The 26,626-nt window shown below is 32.4% G+C and overlaps 2 protein-coding genes across 4 annotated transcripts; both read left to right on the top strand.

The window, feature by feature from the left end:
• The first annotated feature begins 13,603 nt into the window (after positions 1-13,603).
• LOC105159134 (putative E3 ubiquitin-protein ligase RHG1A) lies at positions 13,604-19,754 on the top strand. 3 transcript variants are annotated; one of them, XM_088878827.1, is made up of 7 exons: positions 13,606-13,743; positions 13,908-13,950; positions 15,345-17,179; positions 18,426-18,479; positions 18,918-19,016; positions 19,102-19,245; positions 19,355-19,754. In XM_088878827.1, the coding sequence occupies exons 3-7, from the start codon at positions 15,434-15,436 to the stop codon at positions 19,484-19,486; spliced, it is 2,175 nt and encodes a 724-aa protein (XP_088734953.1). In that variant the 5' UTR covers positions 13,606-13,743; positions 13,908-13,950; positions 15,345-15,433; the 3' UTR covers positions 19,487-19,754. The 3 variants fall into 3 exon arrangements, with proteins under 3 accessions (XP_088734954.1, XP_088734952.1, XP_088734953.1); XM_088878828.1 differs by having other exon boundaries at positions 13,604-13,950; positions 18,429-18,479; XM_088878826.1 differs by having other exon boundaries at positions 13,604-13,950.
• A 3,442-nt stretch (positions 19,755-23,196) lies between these two features.
• LOC105159133 (transcription factor SPATULA) lies at positions 23,197-26,240 on the top strand. The gene is made up of 6 exons (XM_011076089.3): positions 23,197-23,885; positions 24,340-24,429; positions 24,511-24,576; positions 24,692-24,757; positions 25,499-25,816; positions 25,893-26,240. The coding sequence occupies exons 1-6, from the start codon at positions 23,619-23,621 to the stop codon at positions 25,977-25,979; spliced, it is 894 nt and encodes a 297-aa protein (XP_011074391.3). The 5' UTR covers positions 23,197-23,618; the 3' UTR covers positions 25,980-26,240.
• Positions 26,241-26,626: the final 386 nt, after the last annotated feature.

Here is a 26,626-nt window from a genome sequence, read left to right as displayed (position 1 = left end):
AAAATCACATTTGTTTTAAGTTAACAAGTTAACTTTTTATTTATTTGCAAAATCATCTACACAATATTTTATTTTTACAATTATTACTCATTCATATCAAAATTCTACTTTCAAGACTACGATATTAGTGCAGATTGTTTTTCTCTTAATCAAATTCAAATTGTAGTGTATCATATACTATTCATTTAAATATATTTGGAATTTATTCACTAATCTATTTTCTATCTATCTATTTATGGTAGAACGATTTTTCACCAATAAATTGATGATTTAATTTTCACCAAATTAATACGGTTTTTTTTTTAATATTTTGAATCTTTTAATTGTTAAAAAAATATTTTATTGGTTGATGAATTATCTATAAATGACTTTTAGATAAATGTACGTTCACATAAATCTCTCAATTAATAGATTGACTAGCACATGGAAATTTTTTTATTACTTATTGATCATGGTTTTCATTGAATTTGTATTTAAATATTGTACGATTCTACTTTGCGTCTCTTCATTTATTAGATAGCAATTCTATCAATTGTCTATTCTCTATAAATAATATCGAAACTTAACACTTTGTGTGCTTCTTTTCATTATTCTTTATGACTGAAGTGATGTCTTATATTTTTCTATGGTATTATTTTAATTTTTTTACTATACTTATTTTCATAATCTTTAAAGTTATGTAATTAATAATTTCTATCTCTTACTCATATACTTTTATTTATTAAATTTTAATATTAATCTCTCTTTTAACTTTTTTCCTATTTTGGACTAGTGTTTTGCTTTCTATTTTGAAATTAGCAAATTAGCTTCTATATTTTTAAAAATGAAGCAAATGACCATACATCAATGGTTTAGACAGGAAGAACTTGCTTCGTTTTTAAAAATACAAAGCATAATTTACTATTTTATTTTTTACATAAGATTTTTTAGTCATTTCTCATATCACAAGGAATAAATTATATTTTTTCCCAAATCCGCGTTACTACAAGGGAGTGATGAGACACAGATTGAAAGGTCATTGTAAGAAAAATACCTTGTGTGACCAAAAATAATAACAATAACAATAATAATAATAATAATATTTCAAGATTGAAAGGACAAATCCCTACATCAATATTCTCACTTGTTAGGTTAGGTAACGTTCACCGTCGGTTTAAATAAATATTTATCAATTTATTATTAAAAATAAATTAATTTTTTTTTATTTATAACTTCTAGTTTTGAAATACTTAAATTAAAGTTTGATTTAAACTAGAAGTTAAAAGTTCGGAGAGTTTGATAGAAACAGCTTTTAGGGGCACGTGCGAAAGATGAGATTTCTCCTTCATGTCTGTCCATTTCTTGGGGTAAAATTCCCGTTGTGAATTAGGGTAGGGACCATAACGTGCACAACCCCAACGCCACTCCTGGACAAACTCAACCAAATGGGATGACCTCAAAATCCTATCTAGAAATTGTTAAGATTCAAAAGAGTCAGGATATGACCATGTGCTAGAATTACTAGCTAGGGCGGATGGGATATTTTATTCTACTTTTATTTATATATTTAACATACGTGTCTTGCACATATTTTTTTTTCTAAATAAAATACATAATATTATTTATATATTTATATAATGTGTGTATATTGAGCGGAATAAATTATTTAAAGAGTCGGGTAATTACACTATTACCATTCAATTAGGATTGTAACTATTATTTAAAGAATAACGCTAACCATCCGAGGACCTTTCCTCTTATTTCTGTATTTTATATACGAGTATATGTGACACACTCACATGTTTGTGCATAATTAATTTAAAATTTTAAAAAAAAGTATATTATTATTTTTAAAATATATTAATTAAGATTAATAAAATATTTAAAATTGAGAAAATAATAAAAAACGTAGAAGTTGACAAAAGAGAAAATGAAAAGTTAAGAGAGAGAGAAAAGAAAAAAGAAAAAATAATTACATATTTAAAATAAAAAATTGACATACCAAAATTAAGTGAGACATCAAAAAAATACTTTTATTTTATATATGTATAAATTCCCTAGAAAGAAGACGGGCTCAATTTTTTTATTTATTATTAAAAAATTATAAAAATAATATTTTTTAATTGGTGGACGTTGTCCACGACTCGAGACTCAGATTTTTCTTTCTAATAATTAAAGTGTCATTTGTAGTTTGGATTAGGACAATCACGGGAGTTTGTCATACACTCCTAATAATGGGATAGGCCGACAGGGTTGGAGTTTTTATCTCTCGGACCAGGATGGATTTAGAATGGGCTTTGAGATTATATCCAAGTATCAGACCCATCAGTAAAACCGTATGGTACTTCATATGACAATAATAATAAAATGAACAACATTAATATACTAGAATTTTCATATGCTTAATTATATAAAAATTTTGATGATACATAAATTAATATTCCAGACAATAATAACAATTATATATTGTACAATATATATGTATAAATATGTAAATGCTATAAATTAGTTAATTAATTTTTTATTATTAGTAATATTCAATATTTTTTATGTTGTAGATTAATGTAAGAACTTGAAATAGATGATATTATTATTTTGTTACAATATGTTTTCATAGTCATCTTATTTTATTTCAAATCATATTTGTTTAAATATTTATATATTATTAGGATTAGTTCTTATATAATTCAATTCGAAATAATTTTTTTTTCACAATCTTGTTCATAAAAAGTTGGTAAGTTTTTTCTATATTTATTTGTATTCATCTAGAATAATATATAACCATGTATAAATACTTATTTTTTACACATTGTAATTGATATATCATATTTTTATATTTATGCTTAATATCGCTAAATTATAAATTGTCACAAAATTCTAATATAATTATAATTTTATATTAAAAACTACAAAAACTGTCCCAACCTAATTAGATAGCAAAGTGCATTTTAATAATTATCGAATTAAACTCGACTAAATTTTTTAAAAACTATAAATATTTATTGAATAAAAAACTTACCTAAATTAACCCATTCACACAACGTAAAAATGCTAAAGGCAGGTGTTCAATTGAGGGGAAAGAATTCAGACCACATATCGGAATTGGTGGTTTAGAAATTAGAACACAAATTTGATCACAGTTTCAATTAGGCCTAACCCTAAAATATCGATGTCATAAACCCGACACTCTGACCTGTTTAAAATGTTGTTTAGCTGTATCAAGATTATTATATAAAAAAAAAAAGACAAAGTTGATAGATGACTTGTGTTGGGAATTTATTTTTGTAGTGAGCCCACAAAAAAATATATTATTACAGTGAAATACAAATCAATATAACAACGATTAAGATTAATAGGAACAATGAGAAAAAATAGTAACAATAAATAAATTCTGTTCAGGGAGCCGGATCCGATTGGGAAACCCACAATCACAAAGGCCAACAATCCAACTACTGATTGTTCAAACTCACTAAGGGACGACAGCCACCAAGACTAACCCACGCCACCAATTCACACACGGGACCATCAAGGCACTATCGAACCACTCAGGTTCAGCTATCTTTATATATATATATATATATTTATATATGTTTCACTTGTTTTCTCACATCTTTTTCTTCCCGAAGGTAGTGAATAAATAGAGAGAAGCCATTGATGAGCACAAAAAACTGAGAAAGTGGGGAGAAGACGAGGAGGTGAATAAATTCAATCAAGAAAAAAGGATAAGGAGAAGGGTTTTAGCCAACTTAAAATGAGAACCGAGTGGAGTAATGGGTGGGTTGAGACGGTGGATCGGGTCAGGCCTTCCAAGTGGTGGGTTGGGATTGTGGACTTATGCTTACCGAATTTGATCTTGCGCCAATTTTCCAACAACCTGTTTGTCAAAATATTTTTTTCTCAAAATCTATATATACTTAATTTAATTAAAAAATAATATATGACACCACTAATTTTGACATCATACTATCAAATATATATAAATAAAGACTCGAGCCGTTTTTGTCTGCTTCTTTTATTTATTTATTGTTTAGTTTGAAAATTAATTAAGCAGCATGAAATGGTCGTGGTTATGGATAATTAATAATTACCATTCGACGGTGCTGCATCAGAGATGAGTACTTTAAGCTATTGATTTGGTAGAGAAGTATATTGTTTTCATGCTTGCCGGAAAAGTGAGAAAAGTTTCTCTAATCATACAATAGAAGTAATATTTGGGCTCTTCAAACTCATTTAAGCTTAAAAGAAACAACCCATTTTTCACGTGTATTTTCCGTCATAATTGCAAGTAATATTTGGGCTCTAATGGGAATTTGGAATGCCCATATCCCTTTCCTCTTTTAACACCTCCATATTAGTTTGAGGCTAAACTACGTTAACATTCTCTTTCTGATATTAGGTTAAAAAATATAAATATTTTTAATTTTTTGTAAAAGTATACCTCTATTACATGTAGGGTGTTAGTGTAATATTTTTTAGAAAATATTTGTGTAAGCTTCGCCTCTAAAGAGACGGTGTAGTTGTAATTACAATTATAACCTGTGTATTTATAATTTACAAAAAAAAGAAGTGTTTGTATATTTTGACCTAACCTCATGAAATGTCAATATCATTTATCCTTATTTTTAGTGTTTTGCCGAACCAAAATACAGGACTAGTAGTATTTTACCGAATGCGAAAATTTTATTAGGCAAAAAAATTTGCTAAGCTGAAAAAAGGATAATTTGCGCCCGAGCTTTTATAAGAGATGCTCACTATCTCCATCTTGAGTATAAATCTGTTATATTTTTATGATGAGAACATTGCTCTTGTGTGTGTTTATATATATCGACTGTTTCACTATTTTACAACAACATGTTGGTATAGATTGTATTTTAGTATTTAAATTATAACATATGTCTCTTTATATTCCATCTAATGATGTTGAGGTTAGTGGTGGTCGTGGATGTTTATGGCCATAATATTTGTAACATTTCTTCTTCAATTTCATTTTCCACCACAACATATTCATGCACAGTATTATACTCATTTGCTAGCCACTTATCCCTACTATTTCTTGTGACTCATCATATAATTATCCACTAATTCACATTAAAATAATGGATAATTTCTACGCCTATAAAAGGGGGTGTCATTCTACATCTGTTAATTCACACATATATACATATACTACATACAATAATTATTCTACAAAAGAGTTATACTCGAAATAGGAAGGTGTTCTTTTTGGTGGAGTGTTGGACTCTACTACATATCCAGAGTTAGAGAGTCAGACGATGTTGTAGACTGTTGTATCCTGGAAGGGACAAGTCAAGAGTGATACTGTTGGACCAGTAAGAATATTTTGTTGCAGTGAGTTTGAATCTCCTTAAAGAGAGCAAGATATTCATGCCTCAATCTAATTAAATTTGATTTTATTTTTTTAAGTGTAATTATAATTTCGACAACACAGCAAAATCATATTTTACCCATTTAATTTTCAAATTTAGTAGTTTCGCTTTTATATTAATAAGTGCGGGCAAAATATATCTACGCATGCCAAAAATCAAATATCAGTGGCATTTTGAGCGAGTGGGCGCATAGGAAACAGACCGTCTGTTGCTTTTAAATTTCAGGGAGAGGCATGTTACCTTTTTCTTAAATTCGTAGGAGTTTTTTATCATTAAAATTTTGGTAGGAAGGGTAGTTACATTCAACCCACAAAATAAAGGGCTATGATTATTTCTTGCCACTCCAGGTGTTGGTGAGTCGGCACAATAGACATGGACAAAATTCCTTTAAGGAGGAAAAAAGTTTGTAAAGATGGGGTCCAATGGGTTGGGCAACCAAGTGAACAATTTGATTGACAAACCATAGCTTTTCAGTTTCTTTTCTCCCTTTTGGGGCCTGGGGGTGGGGGGTGTTAGCTCTGTTGGATGTGGTTGGGCTCAAATTAGGAGTGTCTACACTTGTTTTTAGGTTGATTTTGAATGTTATGTGTGTTCAAATTGAGAAGGTTTGCTTATAATTTGATTTTAATATGGAAAGGTACAAATAATTTTTAATTGAGCCGGCGATTTTGTATGGAAAGAAATGGTAAGTAACAACAATATCAAAAAAATCTTGATTATAATTTTTAAATGCTAAAATCAACAAAATCATAGAAGAAAAGAGCTTAATTATGTCGTAAGAACATATAGCAAGTGTCAAAAGATGTTGAACTTGGGAATGGAGGGATAGTTCCATAGATATATTGAGTTGTACAATTTCATATGAACCATTAATTCAAAAATGATATAACAGTCATTGTGAGTCCGTAATAAGTTTGTCTGGCCAGGGCCATATGACCCGTATATAAAATACACGCATCTTGGCCTGTGAGATTAATATAAGAATTAGGGATGATTATGTAAATTTTTAAGATTTTGAGGTGACTCACACTTCAAAAGGGTTGAGAACAATGCTTTTAGTTTTAGAAGACTTGAAAAGTATGTATATATATATATATATAAATCCTAGATATGATTGAGAAATATTAAAAATGAATGAGAGCATGTTAAGTATTTCTTTTTCTTTTTTGAAGGAGACAAAAGTTATTATACATGTCAAATGTAGTATTAACGGTTGTTCAAAAATGTGTTTAAAAAAAAAAAGAATATGTGTAGATTGTTTGTTAAGGAGACTAGAATTATCCAATTGATTTTAATTCAACTAAAATTACTACTAAATAATATTCATAATTTTTTCTTATTTATTTCCAAACAGGCTAAAAGTTTTTAAATTGAAGATAGGTAATGCAGGGATTTTTCATAACTTTCCCGTTAATATTTTAGAAGACGATTGAGACGACAAGTTGATAGAAAATACAGAAAATTTCCTCCCAGATGACCTTCCAACCTTTACAATTTCACTTTTGTTGGAGGTGGAGGCAGCATGTTTCTAAAATTTTAAATTGCGATTTTACATTTTTATTTTGTCTCTATATATGTTGTCTTGGTATACAAAGCAACAATACATACAAACAAAATTTAAAGTAATTTCTTCATATTGGAAATTGAAATTTATTGAGTAAAATGCTAAGTAAAAAGAAAAAAACATGCGTCACATCGATATTATTACCTAGAGGAGGAGGAAGTTAAAATTTAGAGTTGCAATAAAAGATTTTCTAACTACTGAGACATGAAGCTGTGAACGAGTACAAAATTAATGTTGCAACGTTTTCTCCATGCCCGACATTAATAGAGGCTAGAGGTCCTGCCGGCCACAAGCATCAAAATGGTGAAAATGCTAGCTAACCTAACAATACTATATAAAATATTTAAATAAACTAATATCCCCTCATGAAAGAGATTTTATTTAATTTTTCTCCAGATCTGAGTAAATTACAAAATATTATAGTTAATTCTATTCATTTATCCTAAGCAGATAGTTGACTCAAAGTTAGAACATGTTTCAAGTTTGATAAAATCAAATTAAATTATTGTTTCAACTGAAATGTGGTCGTCCTCTGTTCCGCTAAATTATTTAGTTTAATTTTGATTATTTACCAATTTGTCCCAATCAGCTTTTAGTTGTTTTTCCAACATTTTAAGTGAAATGATAAAAAATACGAAATGAATATCATAACTTCATAAACAAAAAAACAAATGCATACCATTCTTTGAACCTATGGCTGCTTTCGTTGTTTTGTCCCATTTATGCTCAATTCGGATTTTCTGTTACGATATTTTAATTTGTATACACACGTCAAGTACTTATTAAATAAAATACAAGATATAAAATTATTTTTTATAATAGAAAATATGTGTTGTTCGGTACAGTATTTTTTATTTTTTGTGAATAAAACTTTCTTCATTTTATTTTTTTCTCTTTGTTTGCTGTAGGGTCGCTGGTGGATCTCCATCATAGAGGCGCTCCTTAGCTGCGAGGAATCTGTTTATTTGGCTATGGAGTCTGAACTGGGCAGGTGGTGATCAGCTCTGTCTCTTACTGAGGAGGAAGAACCGGGTTTGGTTTGCCCAACAAGATTGTGGCATGTTGAACCTCTCTCACATGGTTTCTTTATATTGGTGCGCATGCTATCTTCCAAATCTTTCCATTCAGAAGTCCTGCATACTACTTTACAAGCGACTTTCAACCCAGTGAAGGGCATGGACTTCAAACTGATTGAAGGGGGCCGATTTCTACTTAAATTCTTTCATATTGTGGACAGGGATAGGGTGCTTGATAGATGCCCTTGGGCTTGTGATAAAAATTTGTTGTTCTTGCTCCGATAGATGCTTTTGATGATCCGAATATGGTTGAGCTCAATTGTTTAATTTCCACATCCACATATATGGATTACCGTCCGATAACGATTCAAACAGTTGCCTCTATATTTCGACAAATCAATTTGAATTGTTACCGGACGGACTTGTTTTGATCGATCCCCACCTATTTTAACTTAATCGATTTTAACCATAATAATCGGCTCAAATACATGATCAGTTTTCAGTTGAATTGTCGAATCAACCAGTTTAGAGCAAACCTAAAATCTATGTGTAGATGACATAATCGTTTAATAAAATCAGCTTGAACGAAAATGCTTTCGCACCCAATTAGGCAGCCAATTCTGACTGCACACGCATTGGAATTCCCAATAACTGGCAATATATACCAATAGTTGGATATATGCAGGGATTTGGGAATCAGCCACTCTCTCTCTCTCTCTCTCTCTCTAGTTTTTAATTGAATCGAGAAAAGCAGGCATTAGTTTAAGCAAGGTTGGGTTTTTGTTTGAGAGTGAGTAGGGGGAAAGAATCGGCGGAAAGGGTTTTGTTTTCTCGTGACCTGAACCCCTACGCAATGAGAACTAAAGCAAAGCAATTCCACTCCACCTCCGAAAGCAGACACACAAACAACGCATATGTGCGCTGCTTGCACACACACGGACACGCGTGTGTGTGTGTGTGTGAATGGAGTAGAGACAAATTGTGGGGAGATTCAGATGCTCCTGGTGAAGGGAACGTTTGGGCCACTTCTCATTTTGTTCACACCACTTTGGCTAAAGCTTGTTTTGAGTTATCCGGCACTTTTATTATTAGTATTATTATTTTTAGTATTACATTGATTCGAGCAATATATCAATATATTAAAAATAATAAATAATAAATTATAATAACCCTCGATTCAATCAATATATTAATATAACTGTAATTAAATTATCATAACTCATGTTATGGAACCTCAATCTTAGCATCAGGTCCAGTAAAACTCAAACATATGACTTTAAACTTGTTTATATGACTTCGGTCTTAACCCTAATCACTATCATTAATTGAGTAATTATCTGTCACTTATGGTATCTCATATGTATAAGTAATAAAATAAATTTAAAGAAGTTATTCTCTACAAGTTTCAAACTCCTTTCCGTTTTTTTTTTTTTTTTTTTGGTTGGAAATTGTGTTTATGAAGGATATAGTTTACTTATTATCCTGAGTAAAATGCGAAAGATGCAAATATGATTTAATTATTATAATGATGCTTCTTTTGCTGGAGAAGAAATCAGACTATTTCATGTTTGATTAATTTATTACATTATGAATTCAGTAATTTTAATTACATAAAATTGTTGGAGTGTGAAGTCTGACATACATTGCACTTAAGCACATCGATCAAGAATTCGAGAATAAATTTATAATTTACAATATTTTATAAGATAAATTGTATTAAAATCATCTAAAATTGGTCAAAATGTACAAGTATTTCCTTCCCTTTGAAAATTTATAAGTCCACCTTTAATGTTGTACAATTACAAGTACACTCTTTCAGGAGGTGTACTTGCAATTCATGCAGTATTTGTGTATTTGGATCTAATTTTAAAGGATAGCAAAATAATTGACCCTATTCTATAAACACCCTTGTATAAAAGTAGCTTTTAATTATCGTTCACTTAAACATATCTCTAATTAAAAAAGGCGTTTTGAGGCAAATGCGTGTAAGAGCATTTCCTGAGTTCGTCAAACAATTTCTTAAGGAAATTTTCGAGTCATGATATTTATTGAGTTCTAATTATCTAAATACATTTTCAAATAATATATTTATAATTATACTCAAAGACAAGCTAAAATTTAGGTATTATACATCAATATCTCTTTATTTATGGTCTATTTACACCAATCATCACTATTTTTTAAAAAATTACACGTACACTCGCCAGAAACGTTAATATAATTTGCACAAACCATCCCTACTTTTTAAAAAAATTATATATAGACCTCTAAAAATATCAACATCACATACAAACTACGTACCACTACTTTTTAACTTACAAGAGGTGGTATTCATAATCACGCTCAAGACAACGACGATGGTAATGAATCATCGATTAGAAAGTATATATATAATTATCCTTAAAATTTATGGATGCATGCCTTTCTTCACACAAGTAATAATACTCATTCATTCTTACAACATGAGTATAGCTAGAAATATCTAATGTAATTGGTAGAAAGATGATAAGGTGAAGTTACATGGAGTAATTATTTTTTCCGCCAACGCCAACTGGTGTATGGGCATTGAATCAATAAATAGATGCTCAGAATTGTACAAACAAAGAGATATTTATGTAAAACAAATCTAAGACGTGCATTTAATTTTGGATCTTGGAATAGTTTGCTCACATGCTTCGATTCCTGGCGGTAAAAATTAATATTTTACTGTTGATTTGCCTGGGTAATTATCACTTACCAATTCCCTTGTTTGTGAAATTTCTCCTTAGCATAAAGAGCATTTCTTCAATTCCTAATTGTTGACCATGCACGTTTATTCTAATTTCCTATCTTCTCATCTAATCTATTCTTTGATGTTACTTGTGCTTGTAATTACTTATATATCATCTATAATGGAATAAATTATGTCACATATATATTTTAGGTAAATTACAGCACTTTTCTTAATATTTGATATAATTATAAACACATTTTCGTTATTTAAAAAATTACAAAAACCTTCCTGATTTTAATGTTCGTCTAATAATGAGCTCATTTCGTTAACCTTTGTTAAATTTTTATCCAATTTTTGTGGTAAACTGATCAGAATGCCATTTTAGATTATAAATTATAATTGTATATATTTTAAAATATTTTTATGGACTAATATTCCTTAAAGGGTTATTTATTTTACGCACCCGCAAACTTTTTTTTTATACTTTTTCAACCATTTTTTTTATTTTTTAAAAAATTGCAGTAAGAGGAAAATAGTAATGTCCACCTCACCATCTGAAGCTATATATATAATTATATTCTAATTAAAAGGGGTATTTATAATTTTTTAAATAACAAGAGGTATTCGTAATTATGTCAAATCCCATTGGGAAGTAGTTATAATTCACCGTTATTTTAATACAAAAAGTTAGATGGTTTCATTTCTAATTACTATCATACCCTAGAATATAATGTATACCTCCAGAGGCATGACAATATATTACTTACAAATAATACTAAATAAATAAATAAAAAGAAAATAACAAAGACAAAAAAAATCGTAAAAAGGTGTAAGAAATAAACCACAATCATCCAACGCCTTGAAATTCAGTTCAATTTGCACACAATATGCACATGGTTCAAGCACAAAATCGTCTGTCCATCCATGGATATGTATATAGTTCAAATTAGAGGGTAGTGTACGTAATCTATTTACTATTATCAAAATTCAATCATGATTCTCTGATCACTCTGAAAAGAGAATAAATAACTTTAATAATATTATAATTCGCAAAGTGCTATCCATATCTTGCAAAAATTTCATAAACAATAAATAAATGAATATAATAGAAACTTGGATTAATCACTAACGAACATAAAAATGAAGTAAGCAAATAATTATCATGAATTATAAAGTAAAAGCAAGCAAAAAAGTGCACATATTAACTTATATTGCACATTGTATATTTTAACGGAGTTTCCGATGTTGCTTGACTTAAATTTGTGCATTTTTCGCAAACCAAGTATGATTAGCACATAAACCTTACAACTTTTGCTAAGACAAGATATTGACATCTTCCTACTTACATATATAAAACAAGGTAACGAAACAAAAGAAGAAATGAAGTAATATTTATATCCATATTTTAATAGAATTGTATAACTATTGTTTTCGTAAAATAGAAGTTTGTTTATATTTAGCTAAATATTGTTGTTCACTACTGCTGACATACATTTCATTCTTCTTTTTTTTCAATAATTTATCATAATATATAGTTAGAAATTTATATACAATTTTTATGCATAAAGAAAAATGTATTTTTTAAATGAAACTAAACTCGAATACCCATCCAATTTTAGAAAGAAAAACGTGCTTCTGAAAATGGAAAGTATCTCGATCAAAGATTTATGAATTTTATACAAATTAATATCTATGGGGGAATTTTTCTAATTACCACAACAATGTCTAAAATACTTCAAATTTTGGCTACATATTCTAACTAAATGCTGAAATACATCATGAACGAAGATATATTACATTGTCGCAAGATCTAATAAATGTTCAACTGTTTGTATATATACACACACAAACATAAGATATTATGGAAAAATTTAAATTTATGCTAATTGAATTGTTTATATATATGCATGCACAAACATATCTTATTATATAAAATAATTGTACCAGTTGAACTGTTTATATATACGCACGCTCAAACATAAGATATTGAAACAAGACATTTATGCCAATTGTTATCTTTTTATAAACATTAACTGTTAATTCCGAATAATGTTGCTAGAATACATGAAATTTTGAAATACTATCAGTCATATGACATATAGTAAGAAGGCTATAACTTTCAAGATTTTTTTTTGGTTTTTATTTTTTTCTAAAAAAGCACAACATTTAGTTTTATGCTAAGATTTGTCAGATTACAGAATTGGGGGGGGGGGGGGTGTTAGCTGTATACCCCGTAAACAGAAATAATCCAGTTGAGGCAAAGAATAAGATGAAAATTCCACCTGTTGCAACACACTCTTCCCAAGCTAAAAATAACAAACCCTCCCATGATGAAGAGAGAAGCTAAAATATTGCCCGAAACACGCACAGAAAATCTGTAGACGTTAAAACTCAAAAGAGAGTGCAAAAACATCCATGTGAATGTGATGCGAAGGTTCTTGGCGTGAGGATTTTGGAAACCAGAGACAGACGGGAAAACCAACAAGATAAAGGAAAAGGGAAAGAAGAAGGGAGGAAAAGGAGATCAATTCATTTTACATTTTCATTTTCGTTTTCATTTCCTCCATTCGGCGCGTTCTTGGAGTAAGAGTTGAGAACAGGCACATCTGACAGGTAAAAGGGGACATTTGGTAGCAGGATTACAGGAACACATGACCCCATGATAATTAACACAATCTTGAAATCTTTCCTTTTTTTTTTACTTTCTTTTTGGTTTTTACATTTGCATCCCATCAGTGAAATGCTGGGAGGAATCAGCTCATTGATTGACTTTTTCATTTTTATGCATTAATTGAGAATTGGGAAAAAAAGTTTCTACTTTTATTATTTTGTTCAAAGTTTTCTTGTCTGTGTGTGTGTGTGTAAAATGTGGCCCTGTGGGCTTTATTGGTGGGGTGTTTTGAGTAAATTAAAGATTACTGTCCTCATTAATCCTTCCACCCATCTCTCAATTTTCACACCACACCACCCACCAGTTTTCATTTCCCATCTCATCTCTCTCATCCCATTTGAGAACTCTCTTCTCTCTCTCTCTCTCTCTCTCTCTCTCTCTCTCTCTCTTCCTGACCCTGTCTAAGCTTTGAGGTTGTGTTCATATCTCGGTTTCTGGTGTTTTTTTCTTTTTTCCATTTTTACTTAAGAGAGAAAGAGAGGTGGGGTGGGGGAGGTTTTGATCATCTTTCAGAGTTTGCAGTTTGTTTCCTTGCAAGAAGAACATTGTTTTAAACGGTTGTTCTTGCTGTTTTCAGGTCTTGACTTAGATCTACCGCTCTATCTGTTGCTCTTTGGCTGGTAAGAATAGTCAGATTCTTTTATATTTGTATTGATCTTTGATGATACTCTATTAGCTCTTTTTTTTTTGGTTTTCGTTCTGTTATTGGGTCCGAAATTTGATGTTTTCGGTCTTCTTTTCTCATCTTGGTTTATGGGATTCATCTGTTACCTTGCCTTTGAGCATTTTCTTTTGCTTTTTTTGGTTTTGTTCTTCTAATTTTTGGGGTGGGTTTAGCATCTTTTCTCTGTTTTTTTTTTCCACAATTCCACGGAAAGAAAAAATCTAAGTTCTTAGTGGAAACCTGTTTCTTTTCTCTGATATTTTGCCTCAAAAGATAGGTTTGACTCATATGTGGTTGATTCATCATTGAATTTGTTAAGAATTTCTCTAGTCTCAACAGTTTTCAATCTTATGCAGTAGAGTTTCTCTTTGCCATTAATCGTGTTTCTTATACTCTCTTATTCTCACACTATAAAGAATTAGCATTAGCTAAAATTTTGGGTCAATCTATTTGCAAGATTGCTGTCTATCTACATGTAAATGTTAAATTGGAGATGAATGAGTAAATATAGTCAAGACTTAGTATTTATTTATTTATTTTTGTGTGGGTCTGCCAGTTCTTCTTTCTTCTTTGCTTTTTACTAATTTACGGTACAATGTTGTTGTTTGGAGGTGATGCTCCAAGCTCAGGTTTCTCTGGTGTACAATTAATGTTAAAGTTTTTAAGGCTTTGGATTGTCGTTTTGGTGCTTTAAGATATTGGGATAATGAAGTATCTTCTAATTCTTGTTGGGCTTAAGCTTTTGGCATTCATTTCTTTAACTTAAGTTGGAAATATGAATTTTGTTCAGCATGGTGCAATGGAGATATTCTAATTCAGCGAGTAATGCTCTTTTATTCCAATGCCTATGATGTTTAATGGTCAGTTTCAGTTGCATTGGTTTATAGATAAAGTTTCTGGTTTAAAATGCCTGAGAAAGATGTGATGAACGAGGCTTTTGAGATATTGGCATAAGTAAGAGCGAAACTAAAATAAGCATATAATGACAGAATTAATAAATCTGCAGAAATGTTGAGATGGTGAAAATTCATACTTATCTGTATGGATTAACAGTTAAGTTTCAATTATCAAACAAACATGGTTGGAAGCATCCATCCAGTTGACAAAAGAAGCTCATTTGAAAACCTAAGTGTCTTGGGGGTCCCAAATTGACCGTAGTGATGCTTTTCCGTACAAAGTTTTTCTTTGCACAAATTAACTTGAACCCATTGTTTACCGGGGTACATACCATTTTCTTATTGTCTTTGTTTAGATTTTGATGCTATGGCCGTTACAAGAGTTGATACATTTTGTGTAATCTTCTCAAGTATCTAAGACACTACATTCACCTTTGAGGGTTATTGTTTACAGATTTGCTGAAGAAGAAGAGTTTTTGATATTCTGTCTCCTGTACATTGTAACTGCTGGTGAGTATTTAAATAAATTCAACTTTGGCCCTAATGCAAGGGCACAGGAGTTCTGTTAGTGCCTTGCCTGAAAATCTGAGTTTCGATCATGGCTCTACGTCAAGTGATGCTGGCATAGATCCCCAAATGCCCTGGAATAACATGCAGACTTCTGCTCAAAATCGGCTACCAGAATATAGAATATCATCTAGTGAGACCAATATTCAATATCTGCATCATGTTGAGCATGAGGGGTTAAATGGGGAGTGGAGTTTGGGTGAAAGTAGTTCCAGTGCTGCACAAAGTCAAGGTGATCCTAATGAAAGAAAAAGAGAACATGCATGGGGCCTTCAATCTGGAGCTGCTCGTGCAGTGGACGAGCGTCAGTATGAATCATCCAATATTCTTTCATTGGAAAATGTTGATGTAAATGCAAATGGCGACCAGACAGCAGATAGGTCATCTCTTCTGCAAATTTCTGGCCATGACGTCCTTCCGCAAGATCTTAACATGCGTTCAGAGTCAGGAGACCGTGAGGAAGATGAATATCATGTAGAGCGTCCAAATACATACATATCTATTGGATCATCAAGCAGGCTGATGCCATCTTCTGGTGGTTCGTCTGATTCTTTCGGGGTGCATTCTGGATGTGATGGATATGTCATGGAGGAGAGTGAAGACAGGCCAGGTTGTTCTTTGGATGGTAGGCGCATATCATGCAAGAGAAAAGCACTTGAAGTACATGTTGGACAGTCGTCTGGTGCAGGAAGTTCAAATTGTTTTCCGCATTCTGAAAGAAGTCAATGGCATGCTGTACCGCCTGCTCAGATTGCAGCCAGCAATATCAGTACTACAACCCAAACAGAAGGTGAACTGGTCATTAACAATGGGTTGGAGCAGAATAATCCAAGGCTTAGGCTTGGTGTTGGAGGAGCTGTTTCTGCAGATCCTTTCTCTTTGACTGCCACAATGCCTGAAAGTTCACGCACAAACTTCCGTTTGCGCATCAATGGATTGCACCAGCAAGATCAAATGTCTAGCAATCCATATCCAATGGAGGCTGATGCTGGGAATGCAGATGCTTCATCTTCTCGGCATTCATCAAGAGTAGTGCTTCGCAATCGCCTGTTTGACTTGCATTCAGCTCCTGTTGTGGAAAATGGAAGCCTTCGGGCTCAGTCATTTCTTTCGCATGTTCCTTCTGTTCGTCGAAATCCTCAATCTCGATGGAGTGGAGCATCTAGCTCAAGAACTAATATTTCATCTGCTTCCGCTATTTCTGGAGAGAGGGATCCTATGCTTTATGAAGATTATACATCACGAAATATTCCCAGAAGCATTTCGGAAAATCCTGTATTTGTTCCTGCTGGTGAGATGGGAAGTTCATCCCAACAAACTAGAAATTGGAACTTGACTGGTGGAAGTAACAGTATTCCTGGAAACGTCGCTTCTACTTCTCGGCAGGGCTCTAGTTCAGGGGTTAATTCATCTGCACCTACTTGGTCTCATCGGGGTTGTCCACAGTATCCTCGGAGACTGTCAGAAATTGTTCGGAGATCTCTGTTATCCTCGGCAGGTACTGAGTATGGAGGTCAAAGTAGTGGTCATGCCATAAGGTCGAGTCCTTCTGCTGCCTCACAGGAGATGCCCCTTCCATCTGGATCTGGTAGTCAAGGTCACCATGCATCGAACTCAAGGTCAGCATTGTTGGAGAGACACCTGGATGGTGCTTTGGGAATACCTTATTCACTGCGAAGCTTGGCTGCTGCTAGTGAAGGAAGAAGCAGTATAATGTCTGAGGTATATCTATATCTTGTACTTTGCATTTTGCATTTGTGAAATAGTATCATGGTTCATATTCCACCTTATGAAATTCACATATAAACTTTTCCTTTTACTCTAGTTGCACGTAGTTGTGATTTTCACTTGATTGCTTGTAACTTGGATTCGAGAATTTCATGTTACTTTTTTAGTATGAAATCATCGGTTCATTATATGGATGATCTTTGGGAAGTCCACCTCTGCATAAGCTAACATGATATTTTCTTGATGTACATTCTATCTCCAAAATTTGGGTTTTTCCTTAATTGCGTCAAAAAATTTTCCTAGTGATTTCTGTATATGTGGTTTCCTGGTTTGCTTACCCTGCTAGTAACTCGCAGAAAATGGTCTTTATTAAATGAACATATATTGTGCAACTATATTTTAATTTAATATTTCACTATCATTACATAAAACATTAATGATGCCTAAAATTTGTATGTATGTCATACACCTCAAATCAATATAATTTATCCTCAACTGCATTCCCTTGCACACCTGCTAGGAAGAAAACAACAAGAAAGGAAATTAATGTTGCCAGCATATTTATGGTCACTGAATGCCGCTAGACGTAATTCACCTAACATCCAGAGGCCAAGTTGAACTGAACTACTTATAAGAAGCATCTGAGATGCAGAACATCCGTTTCTTTTTTCCTTCTGAATTCTGGTTTTCCTTACCCTGCTTTCTCTCTTTTTATACTGACTGCACATTTCGTCAAGTTAGTAGGTCGGAAAACCCTCCGGTAATGAATTCAAGCTGCGTCTCATTTTTCGTTATAAGTTTATATTTCTGTATAGGTAGAACTTTCCACATAGGTTAAGAAGTAATAATTCAGTTTGTATAATGCACTTAGATTGTTTTGAAATCAATGATATCTTTAAGATTGTCTTCAGTTACTCCTTGTTGCCAATGCTTTTTATGTGAATTACGAAGATTGAATGGTGTGTTTTTGCTTCATGATAACCCCTATTATGTGGAAGAACATGCTGGACTATGCTCGTTGATGGTAAATGTGTCTTGTGTATTACTGTCTTGAACGATGCTTATCTTGATGTGCATGATGCTTTTGATCTCTTTCTCTCTCTCTACAACTTATTCACACATCTCTTTTGGTTTATGCTACTTTTTGCATCTCAAGGATCTAAGATTTCAAGAACTTTATTTCCTTAATTTTGAGAAATCATTATAAAAAACAGCTGTTAACTTATGTTTTGTTTTTTAGCAGATTCGCCATGTCTTGGATCTCATGAGAAGGGGAGAGGGCTTGAGATTTGAGGTTTGTCTCATCCCCTTCTTTTTCTATGTTTCTTTTCTCTTTCACTACTCATTGTTGTACATAAATTCTAAAAGAGTCCTAAATTTTCAACCATCGGCATATGTGAGCTTGTGCGCATGGTAATGATCCCATGGCAATGCTGATATATGAGAAAGTGGTGTCTGGTTTTCTATGTTTTTGACTCATTTAAGCATAATGCGACTTGTTTTGCATGTTAGCTGATGCAATTGCCTTGTTTGGTTGTCTAACTGATCGCAAAGTAGAACAAACCAGGACTCTGAGTTATCTTTCACAGGAACCATATTTTTACCAAAACATGTGAAAGCTGGCTTTTAAACTCGACCCTCTTTCCCTTTTCCCTTGCAGTTGATTTCCATTTCTGCATTTCTCGCATGCTCTATTTCCAAACTCAACAACATTGTTATGCTTGTGCGCTAGGATGTGATGATCCTTGATCACTCAATCTTTTTCGGGATGGCTGATATACACGATCGACATCGGGACATGCGAATGGATGTAGATAACATGTCTTATGAGGTAAGAGTGCTGCTGCACCCCAACTTATATTCTTTGTTCCATCTTTTATCTTTACACCTTGTGGTTCTGTTTCAACTTCTTCCAGGAGTTACTGGCCTTGGAGGAGCGCATTGGAAATGTATGCACTGGACTGAAGGAAGAAACCATAATGAGTCGTTTGAAGCAACAGAAATTTGTCGGCAAAAAGGCAGATGGCCAGTCCGAGACAGAGCCTTGCAGTATATGCCGGGTACAAACCTTTTCTCCCTCTCGAAATGTCACAAGACTGCAAAAGTTGAGAGTTTTTAAACTCCATTTTTGTCTCATTCTGTTCAACGGGTGTATTATCTGATTTGCAGGAGGAATATAACGAGGGAGAAGATATTGGAACGCTGGAATGCGGACATGATTTCCACAGGGACTGCATTAAACAATGGCTCATGCACAAAAATCTATGCCCCATTTGTAAAACGACAGGACTTACTACATGAACCGGAGGCTGGCCAGCAAGTTCGGCCTTCCGCCGTTGGAAACAGGTTTTGCCGTCTTGAATCACTGAAGGCACAACTGCTTACAGGCTCAGGGGCACTTAGTGGTTTCGTTGTTCTCTTTTTTATCTCCACAGACTCGATAAATATCTAAATATATATACATATTATGCTCTCGTTGTGTGGAGGATAAATTTATTTGCTTTCAGGTAAAAATACTATGGCGAAAATCGCATTAGATAATGGAAATTTAACTATTTTTATTTGATTATCCTCGCGCTTTTAACATTTGGTCTTTATGTGTAGGTCTTTTATTTATTTGTTTGTTTATAACTTTTTGGTTTTCTGCCGTGATGAACTTGATTTATATGGGTTGAAATTATGAATAAAATTATGGTTAAATTACAACAGGCTTCTCTGCATAGAAGTTTGTCATAATTACAATAGTTTGATAAATTAAAAATATCCTCTTGAAATTAATGATCGTCTAAGGAGGTTATTTTAGACGTTTGTTGATTTTAAGAAAGTATTTAAAATTTTCAAACTATAAGCGGTATTTGTAATTAAGATAAATTGCAAATGAGTCCACTATAATTTATTTTAAAATTATTTAATAGTTGAGTTAAAAGAATCAGCTATTAGGAGTTCATTTTAGGTGATTCATAAAGTATAACAAATTAAATTTAAATACTAATTTTATTCATTTGTGAACTTGGTTAAGATATCATAACTTCCAAAGTAATTGTGAGTGACACTCGTAACATATATTTGAATGTGTAGGGCTGGATTTTCAAAAGATAATATATATATATATATATATATATATATTCATATGTGAGTAAATATGTAATAAAGTAGTATTTGAAAATTTCGAGATGAACTCATAATTGCAACATGCATAATCTCCAACTACTTCTTTAATATATACATTTAAGACTCCGAATTATTAAGCTGTATATCCCTTACCACCACTTCAATTATTGTGCATGTCAAATGCTAACAAAGATAAGACCTGACAAATTGTTTTCTTGTTGCATGTATCTCAACAATCCCACCACCTTTCCACATTCTCAATATGAATTTGAATTCTTGCCAAAACGTTTCATAAAGCTAATATATATCTTAATTTGTGTGCTGATTTCACATAGTTTAACCTTATTTTTTGGAGGGCCGATTTGTGAAAATGATATTAATATTTCTGGTGAGTGTATATATAAATGATTTATATAAGTAGACCATGTGTGAGAAGGCGTAGATGCAATTATCCCAAATTGTAATTGAGTATCTTAGTAGTTTTATGGAGTGTAAAAACATGAGGGGAATTTCTAGCTCGCACCCTACTTGATCGAATCTGAATCAATGATAGAGCAAGTATAATATACTTTTCGTGTAATTGGTATACAATTTAGAAAAAATAATCAATCATATAACAAGTATAATATACTTATTTTATAATTAATTTAATTCAATCAAACCTGATTCGAGTAAAAAATTTTAAAAGACGAGTGCATGCGTTATCATCAACAGAAATGCTTTAATTTTCAACTAGGAATAATATTGGTGTCGTCTTCTTTGAATGTGGTTTTGGTTCAATTAATAATCAATACATATACGTTGCCCTCTTGCAACTTACTTTGTCTTTTACTTCATTCTTCTTGTTTCCTTCCTCATACATTTGTGCAATATTTTCTTCCATTTGCACTAACTCATACAATAACTTATACATGAATGAGCACATTATATATATATATATATATATATATATATTACAATTTATAATTATTTAAAAATAAAATTATAATTAATTAATTTAATAGGAGCAAATTCTTTAATCAAAATAAAAATTTTCCTATATTTATTTAGTTCCATATATATTTCTTGAAAATTTATTTATATGGAGACACTACAAATAAAAAAAAAAACTACTATAACCGACATTTGTAATTGTTATGGACTAAAAGCTATGGAAAACAACTGTTAATAACTATGATTAGAAAAAATCAATGCAAAAATTTAGTGTATCCACCATATAAAATATTTTTCTAATCATAGATAGCTCGTAGCCATTATAAATATTTTAGCCACACTCGTAAAAATCATGATCAATTATTATTGCATAATTGTGATCAATAACTATTTACTAAAATTATTTATTTTTAAGAGAAAATTACTATTACCTCCTCATAGGTTTGACATAATTATGAATACTCCCTTGTTATTTGAAAAATTATAAACATCCCCCTCAAATGGAAAATAATTATATAACTTCTAAACAATGAAGCGAACATTACTATTTTATCACTGTTGATTTTTTTTGTTAAAACTAATGACAAATATTAAAATTGAGGTAATATTTATAATTTCTCAAACAACATAAAAGTAAATATAATTATGCCAAATTATCAAATAATAATTACAATTTACTTTATATTTAATTATGATAATTGGTTATTATATTTGTTTGGGTGAGGCTATCAACTTGTAAGAGGCAAGTTGGAAAAGAGAATACCTAGGGAATAGCGCTCTTGAAAGAGTGTAATCTGTTTTAGGGTAAAGAGGAATCCAGTTGGATAAGACAATCCAATCCCAATCCAATAAATACTCAGAATTAATGAAAAACAAATATTCGTGAAAATATAAAATAATAATAATTTTGGTAGGAAGGATGTGGTCAACATATTAAGGAGATAGTATTATTTATGTTCATAAAGAAACAAAAAGGATTTTAATTTTCTTGTGTGAAAACAGACAATTTTGAATGAGGAAGAGTGGAGGATGCTCCTGCTCTCCTTTGTTTTATTCACCAACTCCAATCAAACAAGATAATAAGATTTCAATTTCTCCCTTCACTTTTTTTTTTTTTTAATATATAGTTGAAAATTAGATATTATTTATTTTTGTAATTATGATATCTGACATACATATATTATAATAGTACTAGTTATATAATTACATTAATATTTCACTTATTCGATATGGAACCATTGTTTTCTCGATTAGCGTGAGGTTGCTGCGTAGAAGCTAGGAGCTAAATTAACCCGGTTGGGGTGAAAATCGTAACTTATAGTTCACATTTATATTCTAGCAATTATAGTCGTTTTGTTCTTAAAGGAAGGTACGGGATATTTTAGTAGGATAAAAATCTCAATATGACAAATAATAATGTCATAATAAACTACAAATTTGCATGCATAAAAGTAAGATCCGAACGCATGATATCGTGTTTGTTAATAGAATTTCAATTTTAGCCGCTGAATTAAGATTTTATTAATGTATATACATAGGCATATACGTATAGGTATGTGTATGTATCTATATCTATAATTCCATATTTATATATACATACATATAGACTACATAGTCAAGAAATTGATAATTTCTTAATCAATATAAGGCTCCGGAGAAATAATCGATATTATAAAATTTTGTGTAATTATGAAAGATTTTATTGCTCTAAAATATTGGATTTGAGATGATTGACAAATTGATTAACATTGATACATGATGATTCTTTTATATGGTTGAAATAAAATTTTAAACCTTATTCAAACCTCATATAGCTGTAGGTGCTATTACAATTAGATGGAAAGTGAAGGGTCCTTGAGAAATTTGCAAAAGGTTCAGGCACCAATTTGTAAATAGAGAAAAAATTAGCACAATTAAGGCGGGATAATCAGAGATTAAATGTGCTCTATAAATAAACTCTACGCTCATTATCCACTTTCCATAACAGGAAAGAGAGAGAAAACGTACTCCTCTCTCAACATTCAAGAGATCTACATTGCAACTTTTACAAATTGAGGATGGAACTGAAAAGCAGAAATCTTGAAATGGGTTTTTCTCTAACTTAGCAGCAGAAGCAAACGATACCGATACAAAGTTCTGAATATTCTCGGCGACACAGTCTGTTGTTTTCCATTTAAACGCAGAGACAAAAACTACCCACTAAAGTTTGAAAATTTATTTCCTCAATTTCGTGTTTCTGTCGACTGTAGAAGAAATTTTCTTTCATATTTGTGCGTATCGGAGATGGGTTTTTGAGGTTATATCCAAGAGAAAGAAAAATCCCTAATAAAGTTTAAATCTTGTGTATTTTTTGTTGATGAGCTCTGAGTGATCTTATCGCACTACTGAAATGGCGGATCCTTATGGAAGCAGTGAATCTGAAGACATGTCTTCGTTTCTTCAAGTTCTTCTCCACAACTCGTCATCGTCAGCTACCACTACTGATAGTGCCGCTTCTGCGGCCGCCAGCGGCTTGTTTTGCGGCGGTGGGCCGCCGGCCTCGATGGCGGAATGTTCCTCTAGCGTCAATTTTTCTGATCCAAGAAGCTTCTTCGCCAAAGAGAATGATAGAATCAACCCCTCTACCAGAGTCAGAAACTTGGTTTCCAGCTGTGAGGTAAATGAAATTCAGTTGCAGAATTTTGGAAGCTTAATGGGCACAGTTTGGTTTTTCTTTTTCTTTTTCTTTGTGAGTTGGGAGAGTGATGTTACTCGGTCTATTCATGTTTCAGGTTTCTGATTTTGCTTTCTGCTATTGTCGTGGAGATTTATTTTGCCTCATTAGTAGAATACTGAGTTATTCTTTCCTTGTTTCTCTGTTTATATGTTTACTAGTTATACATCTATTTGTTGTATGTTCCTTGCGTTTTGAGAGTTCTACGAGATTTGTTGCAAGACGCTGTTAATCTGTAAATCTAATATGTAACGGAAACTTTCAACCCTTAGGATCTTTGATGTTATTCACAATTTGCGCGTGGTGGCTTAGACTAGGATGCTTTGGATCTTGCTTGATCAATGATCTCAATTTGAGTTTGAATTTGATGTTTGGTTTGAAATCACTGGAAATGAAGGAAGAAGCTTCGGAGAATCCAGCTAATCTGGCTCCACCACGTTCTTCAAAGCGAACTAGAGCAGCAGAAGTTCATAATTTATCAGAAAAGGTCTAGTTTGATATGAGTTAGATTCTGATTTTGGAAGATTTTGAACGTTAGGTTTATCTGATTTATTGTTTTTGTGGACAGAGGAGGAGAAGTAGGATCAATGAGAAACTGAAAGCACTTCAGAGTTTGATTCCAAATTCTAACAAAGTATGTTTCTTGACACACCCTTTGAACATTATGGTATCGTTTTTCTGTTCATCTTTCAAGTAATCTGCATTGTGTTGATCTATGATTAAATTTTTCTTGGTCTTTCTAATGCTAGACGGACAAGGCATCAATGCTGGATGAGGCCATTGAATATCTGAAACAGCTTCAGCTGCAAGTTCAGGTTTCCAATTCTATCCGTAGTATTTGGTTGTAGGATTACTATGTGCGGATACATGTTCATGTCATTTCATTTTTTTACATACGGTTAATTTAGTTATTGTGATGTTTCAATTTCTTGGATGGAGACTCGTGATGCTATCCACCTCTGCTGTCGGTTAAGCTGTATGTTAACGTGCAAACACTTCATCAATCTTATCTAATACTAGTATATGTCTCATGGTTTCATGTTAGCAACTATACGTTGGAATCTACTTTAGACCATTGACTATTTTGCTGTGCGTTTCTCTGAGTTTATGTTTAATAGGTTTTGAAGCACTTAAAAACCTGAGCAGGAATGAAGAAAATGGTGCGAGGTGTAGATGACTTTGCTACACCAAGACAGGTCTATTATGTCGACACCTGTGCTACATAAAACAGCTTTACTATATGTCGACAGAACTTTTTGTGGAAGTATCCCCTACAAACTCACATGTTGCTAGAATTGGTTATGATGTTTGCAGCTATTCTCCCCAATATCTGCTATTGTCACTGTATTTTGTTTTTTAAATACAGAGGGAAATCGTTCTCTTACTATCGTCTCATGTGAACTGTGTAACAAGCTCTTTCACTTAAAACCCACCGTGGGGCTCTAGTTTTATGTTTTTTCAACAAGTACAAGTTTGATACTTGACTAGAAAGCTGACTGGCAAATGCTTTACCTTACTATGAAGCGCCAATGAAACTCGTATGATAAATTTTGCAGATGCTTACAATGAGAAATGGATTAAGTTTACATCCAGGCTACACGCTGGGATCATTGCCGTCAGTGTTAGTTCCCCCAGCCGGACTGGAGTTAGATGAGGGGATAGTGTTTCCAAACGCAAATAGAGGAACAGATACACTCACTAGGGACGAAAATGTGTTTATGCAAACTTCAATGGAGAATATCAACCACAGTTCTTCAAGCCAGCCGATGCTCGTAAGCCCTATGGCGAACAGTACTAATCCAGGAATTCTACCTAGTGTTGTCCCATCAATGCAACATCATTACGGACAGCTTAATGATTTGGCCTCCTCAAAGGTAATAATATTGTTTCAGGTTCACATCACGCTATCGTATCTCTATCAATTGACGCCCTTTCTGCATTCACTCCCAGGATTTTTGTCCGGACGATACACTTTCACGGTTGCAGTTAGATATAAGTTTCTCCGGGAATAAGTCATCACCAGGCGTTTCTTCGTAGTAGAGGCAAGCAAACAAGTCAGAAGAAGGCGAGGTATATTGACTGCAGTTCGATATTTGAATTTCAAAGGTGTAGAGGTATCAGAAACTAAGAATTAACCTCAAAGGGCTGAGGCATACTGACCTTAAACATATGAGCATTGTTGTTCTTGTAACTATTAGACCGTTTTCAGCTTATACATGAAGGAATTTTACTGTAATCGGATTTTCACTTATCAAGATTTTAACATGACGGTTAAGGTCACTCCACTTAATTTTCCCATTTTTACATTGCTTTTGCTGTGAACCAGTTGGTAAAGAGATGATGTGAGCCTAGCAAAAGTGAAATTCTTGGGTTGAGATTACTTTTGTTAACAGGTCTAGCCTTTTAAGTGCAGAAACCCTTGTGCGATACAGTTACTATTTTTAAAAGGAGAAAATGGCATTTGAATGGTTTCATATACCTTTTAGAAAAGGTCAGTGGGTCTATGTACACTTAATTGGCCCACCTTTTTCCATATATATGATTGTGGATTAGGGCGAAATTGTTATGATATTCTTTGCAAAATATAATATTTAGATTTCATATTGGTATTATAAGGTACTGATGTGGGTAAAAATGAGCAAAAAAAACCATATTTGCCCCTCAGTATAATTAAAATATCGACA

The sequence above is a fragment of the Sesamum indicum genome, linkage group LG3 (assembly GCF_026168435.1).
Source record: "Sesamum indicum cultivar Baizhima isolate 11 linkage group LG3, ASM2616843v1, whole genome shotgun sequence".
Lineage (NCBI taxonomy): Eukaryota > Viridiplantae > Streptophyta > Magnoliopsida > Lamiales > Pedaliaceae > Sesamum > Sesamum indicum.
Note: the sequence above shows the minus strand (reverse complement) of the source record. Positions and strands in the feature narration are given on the sequence as shown.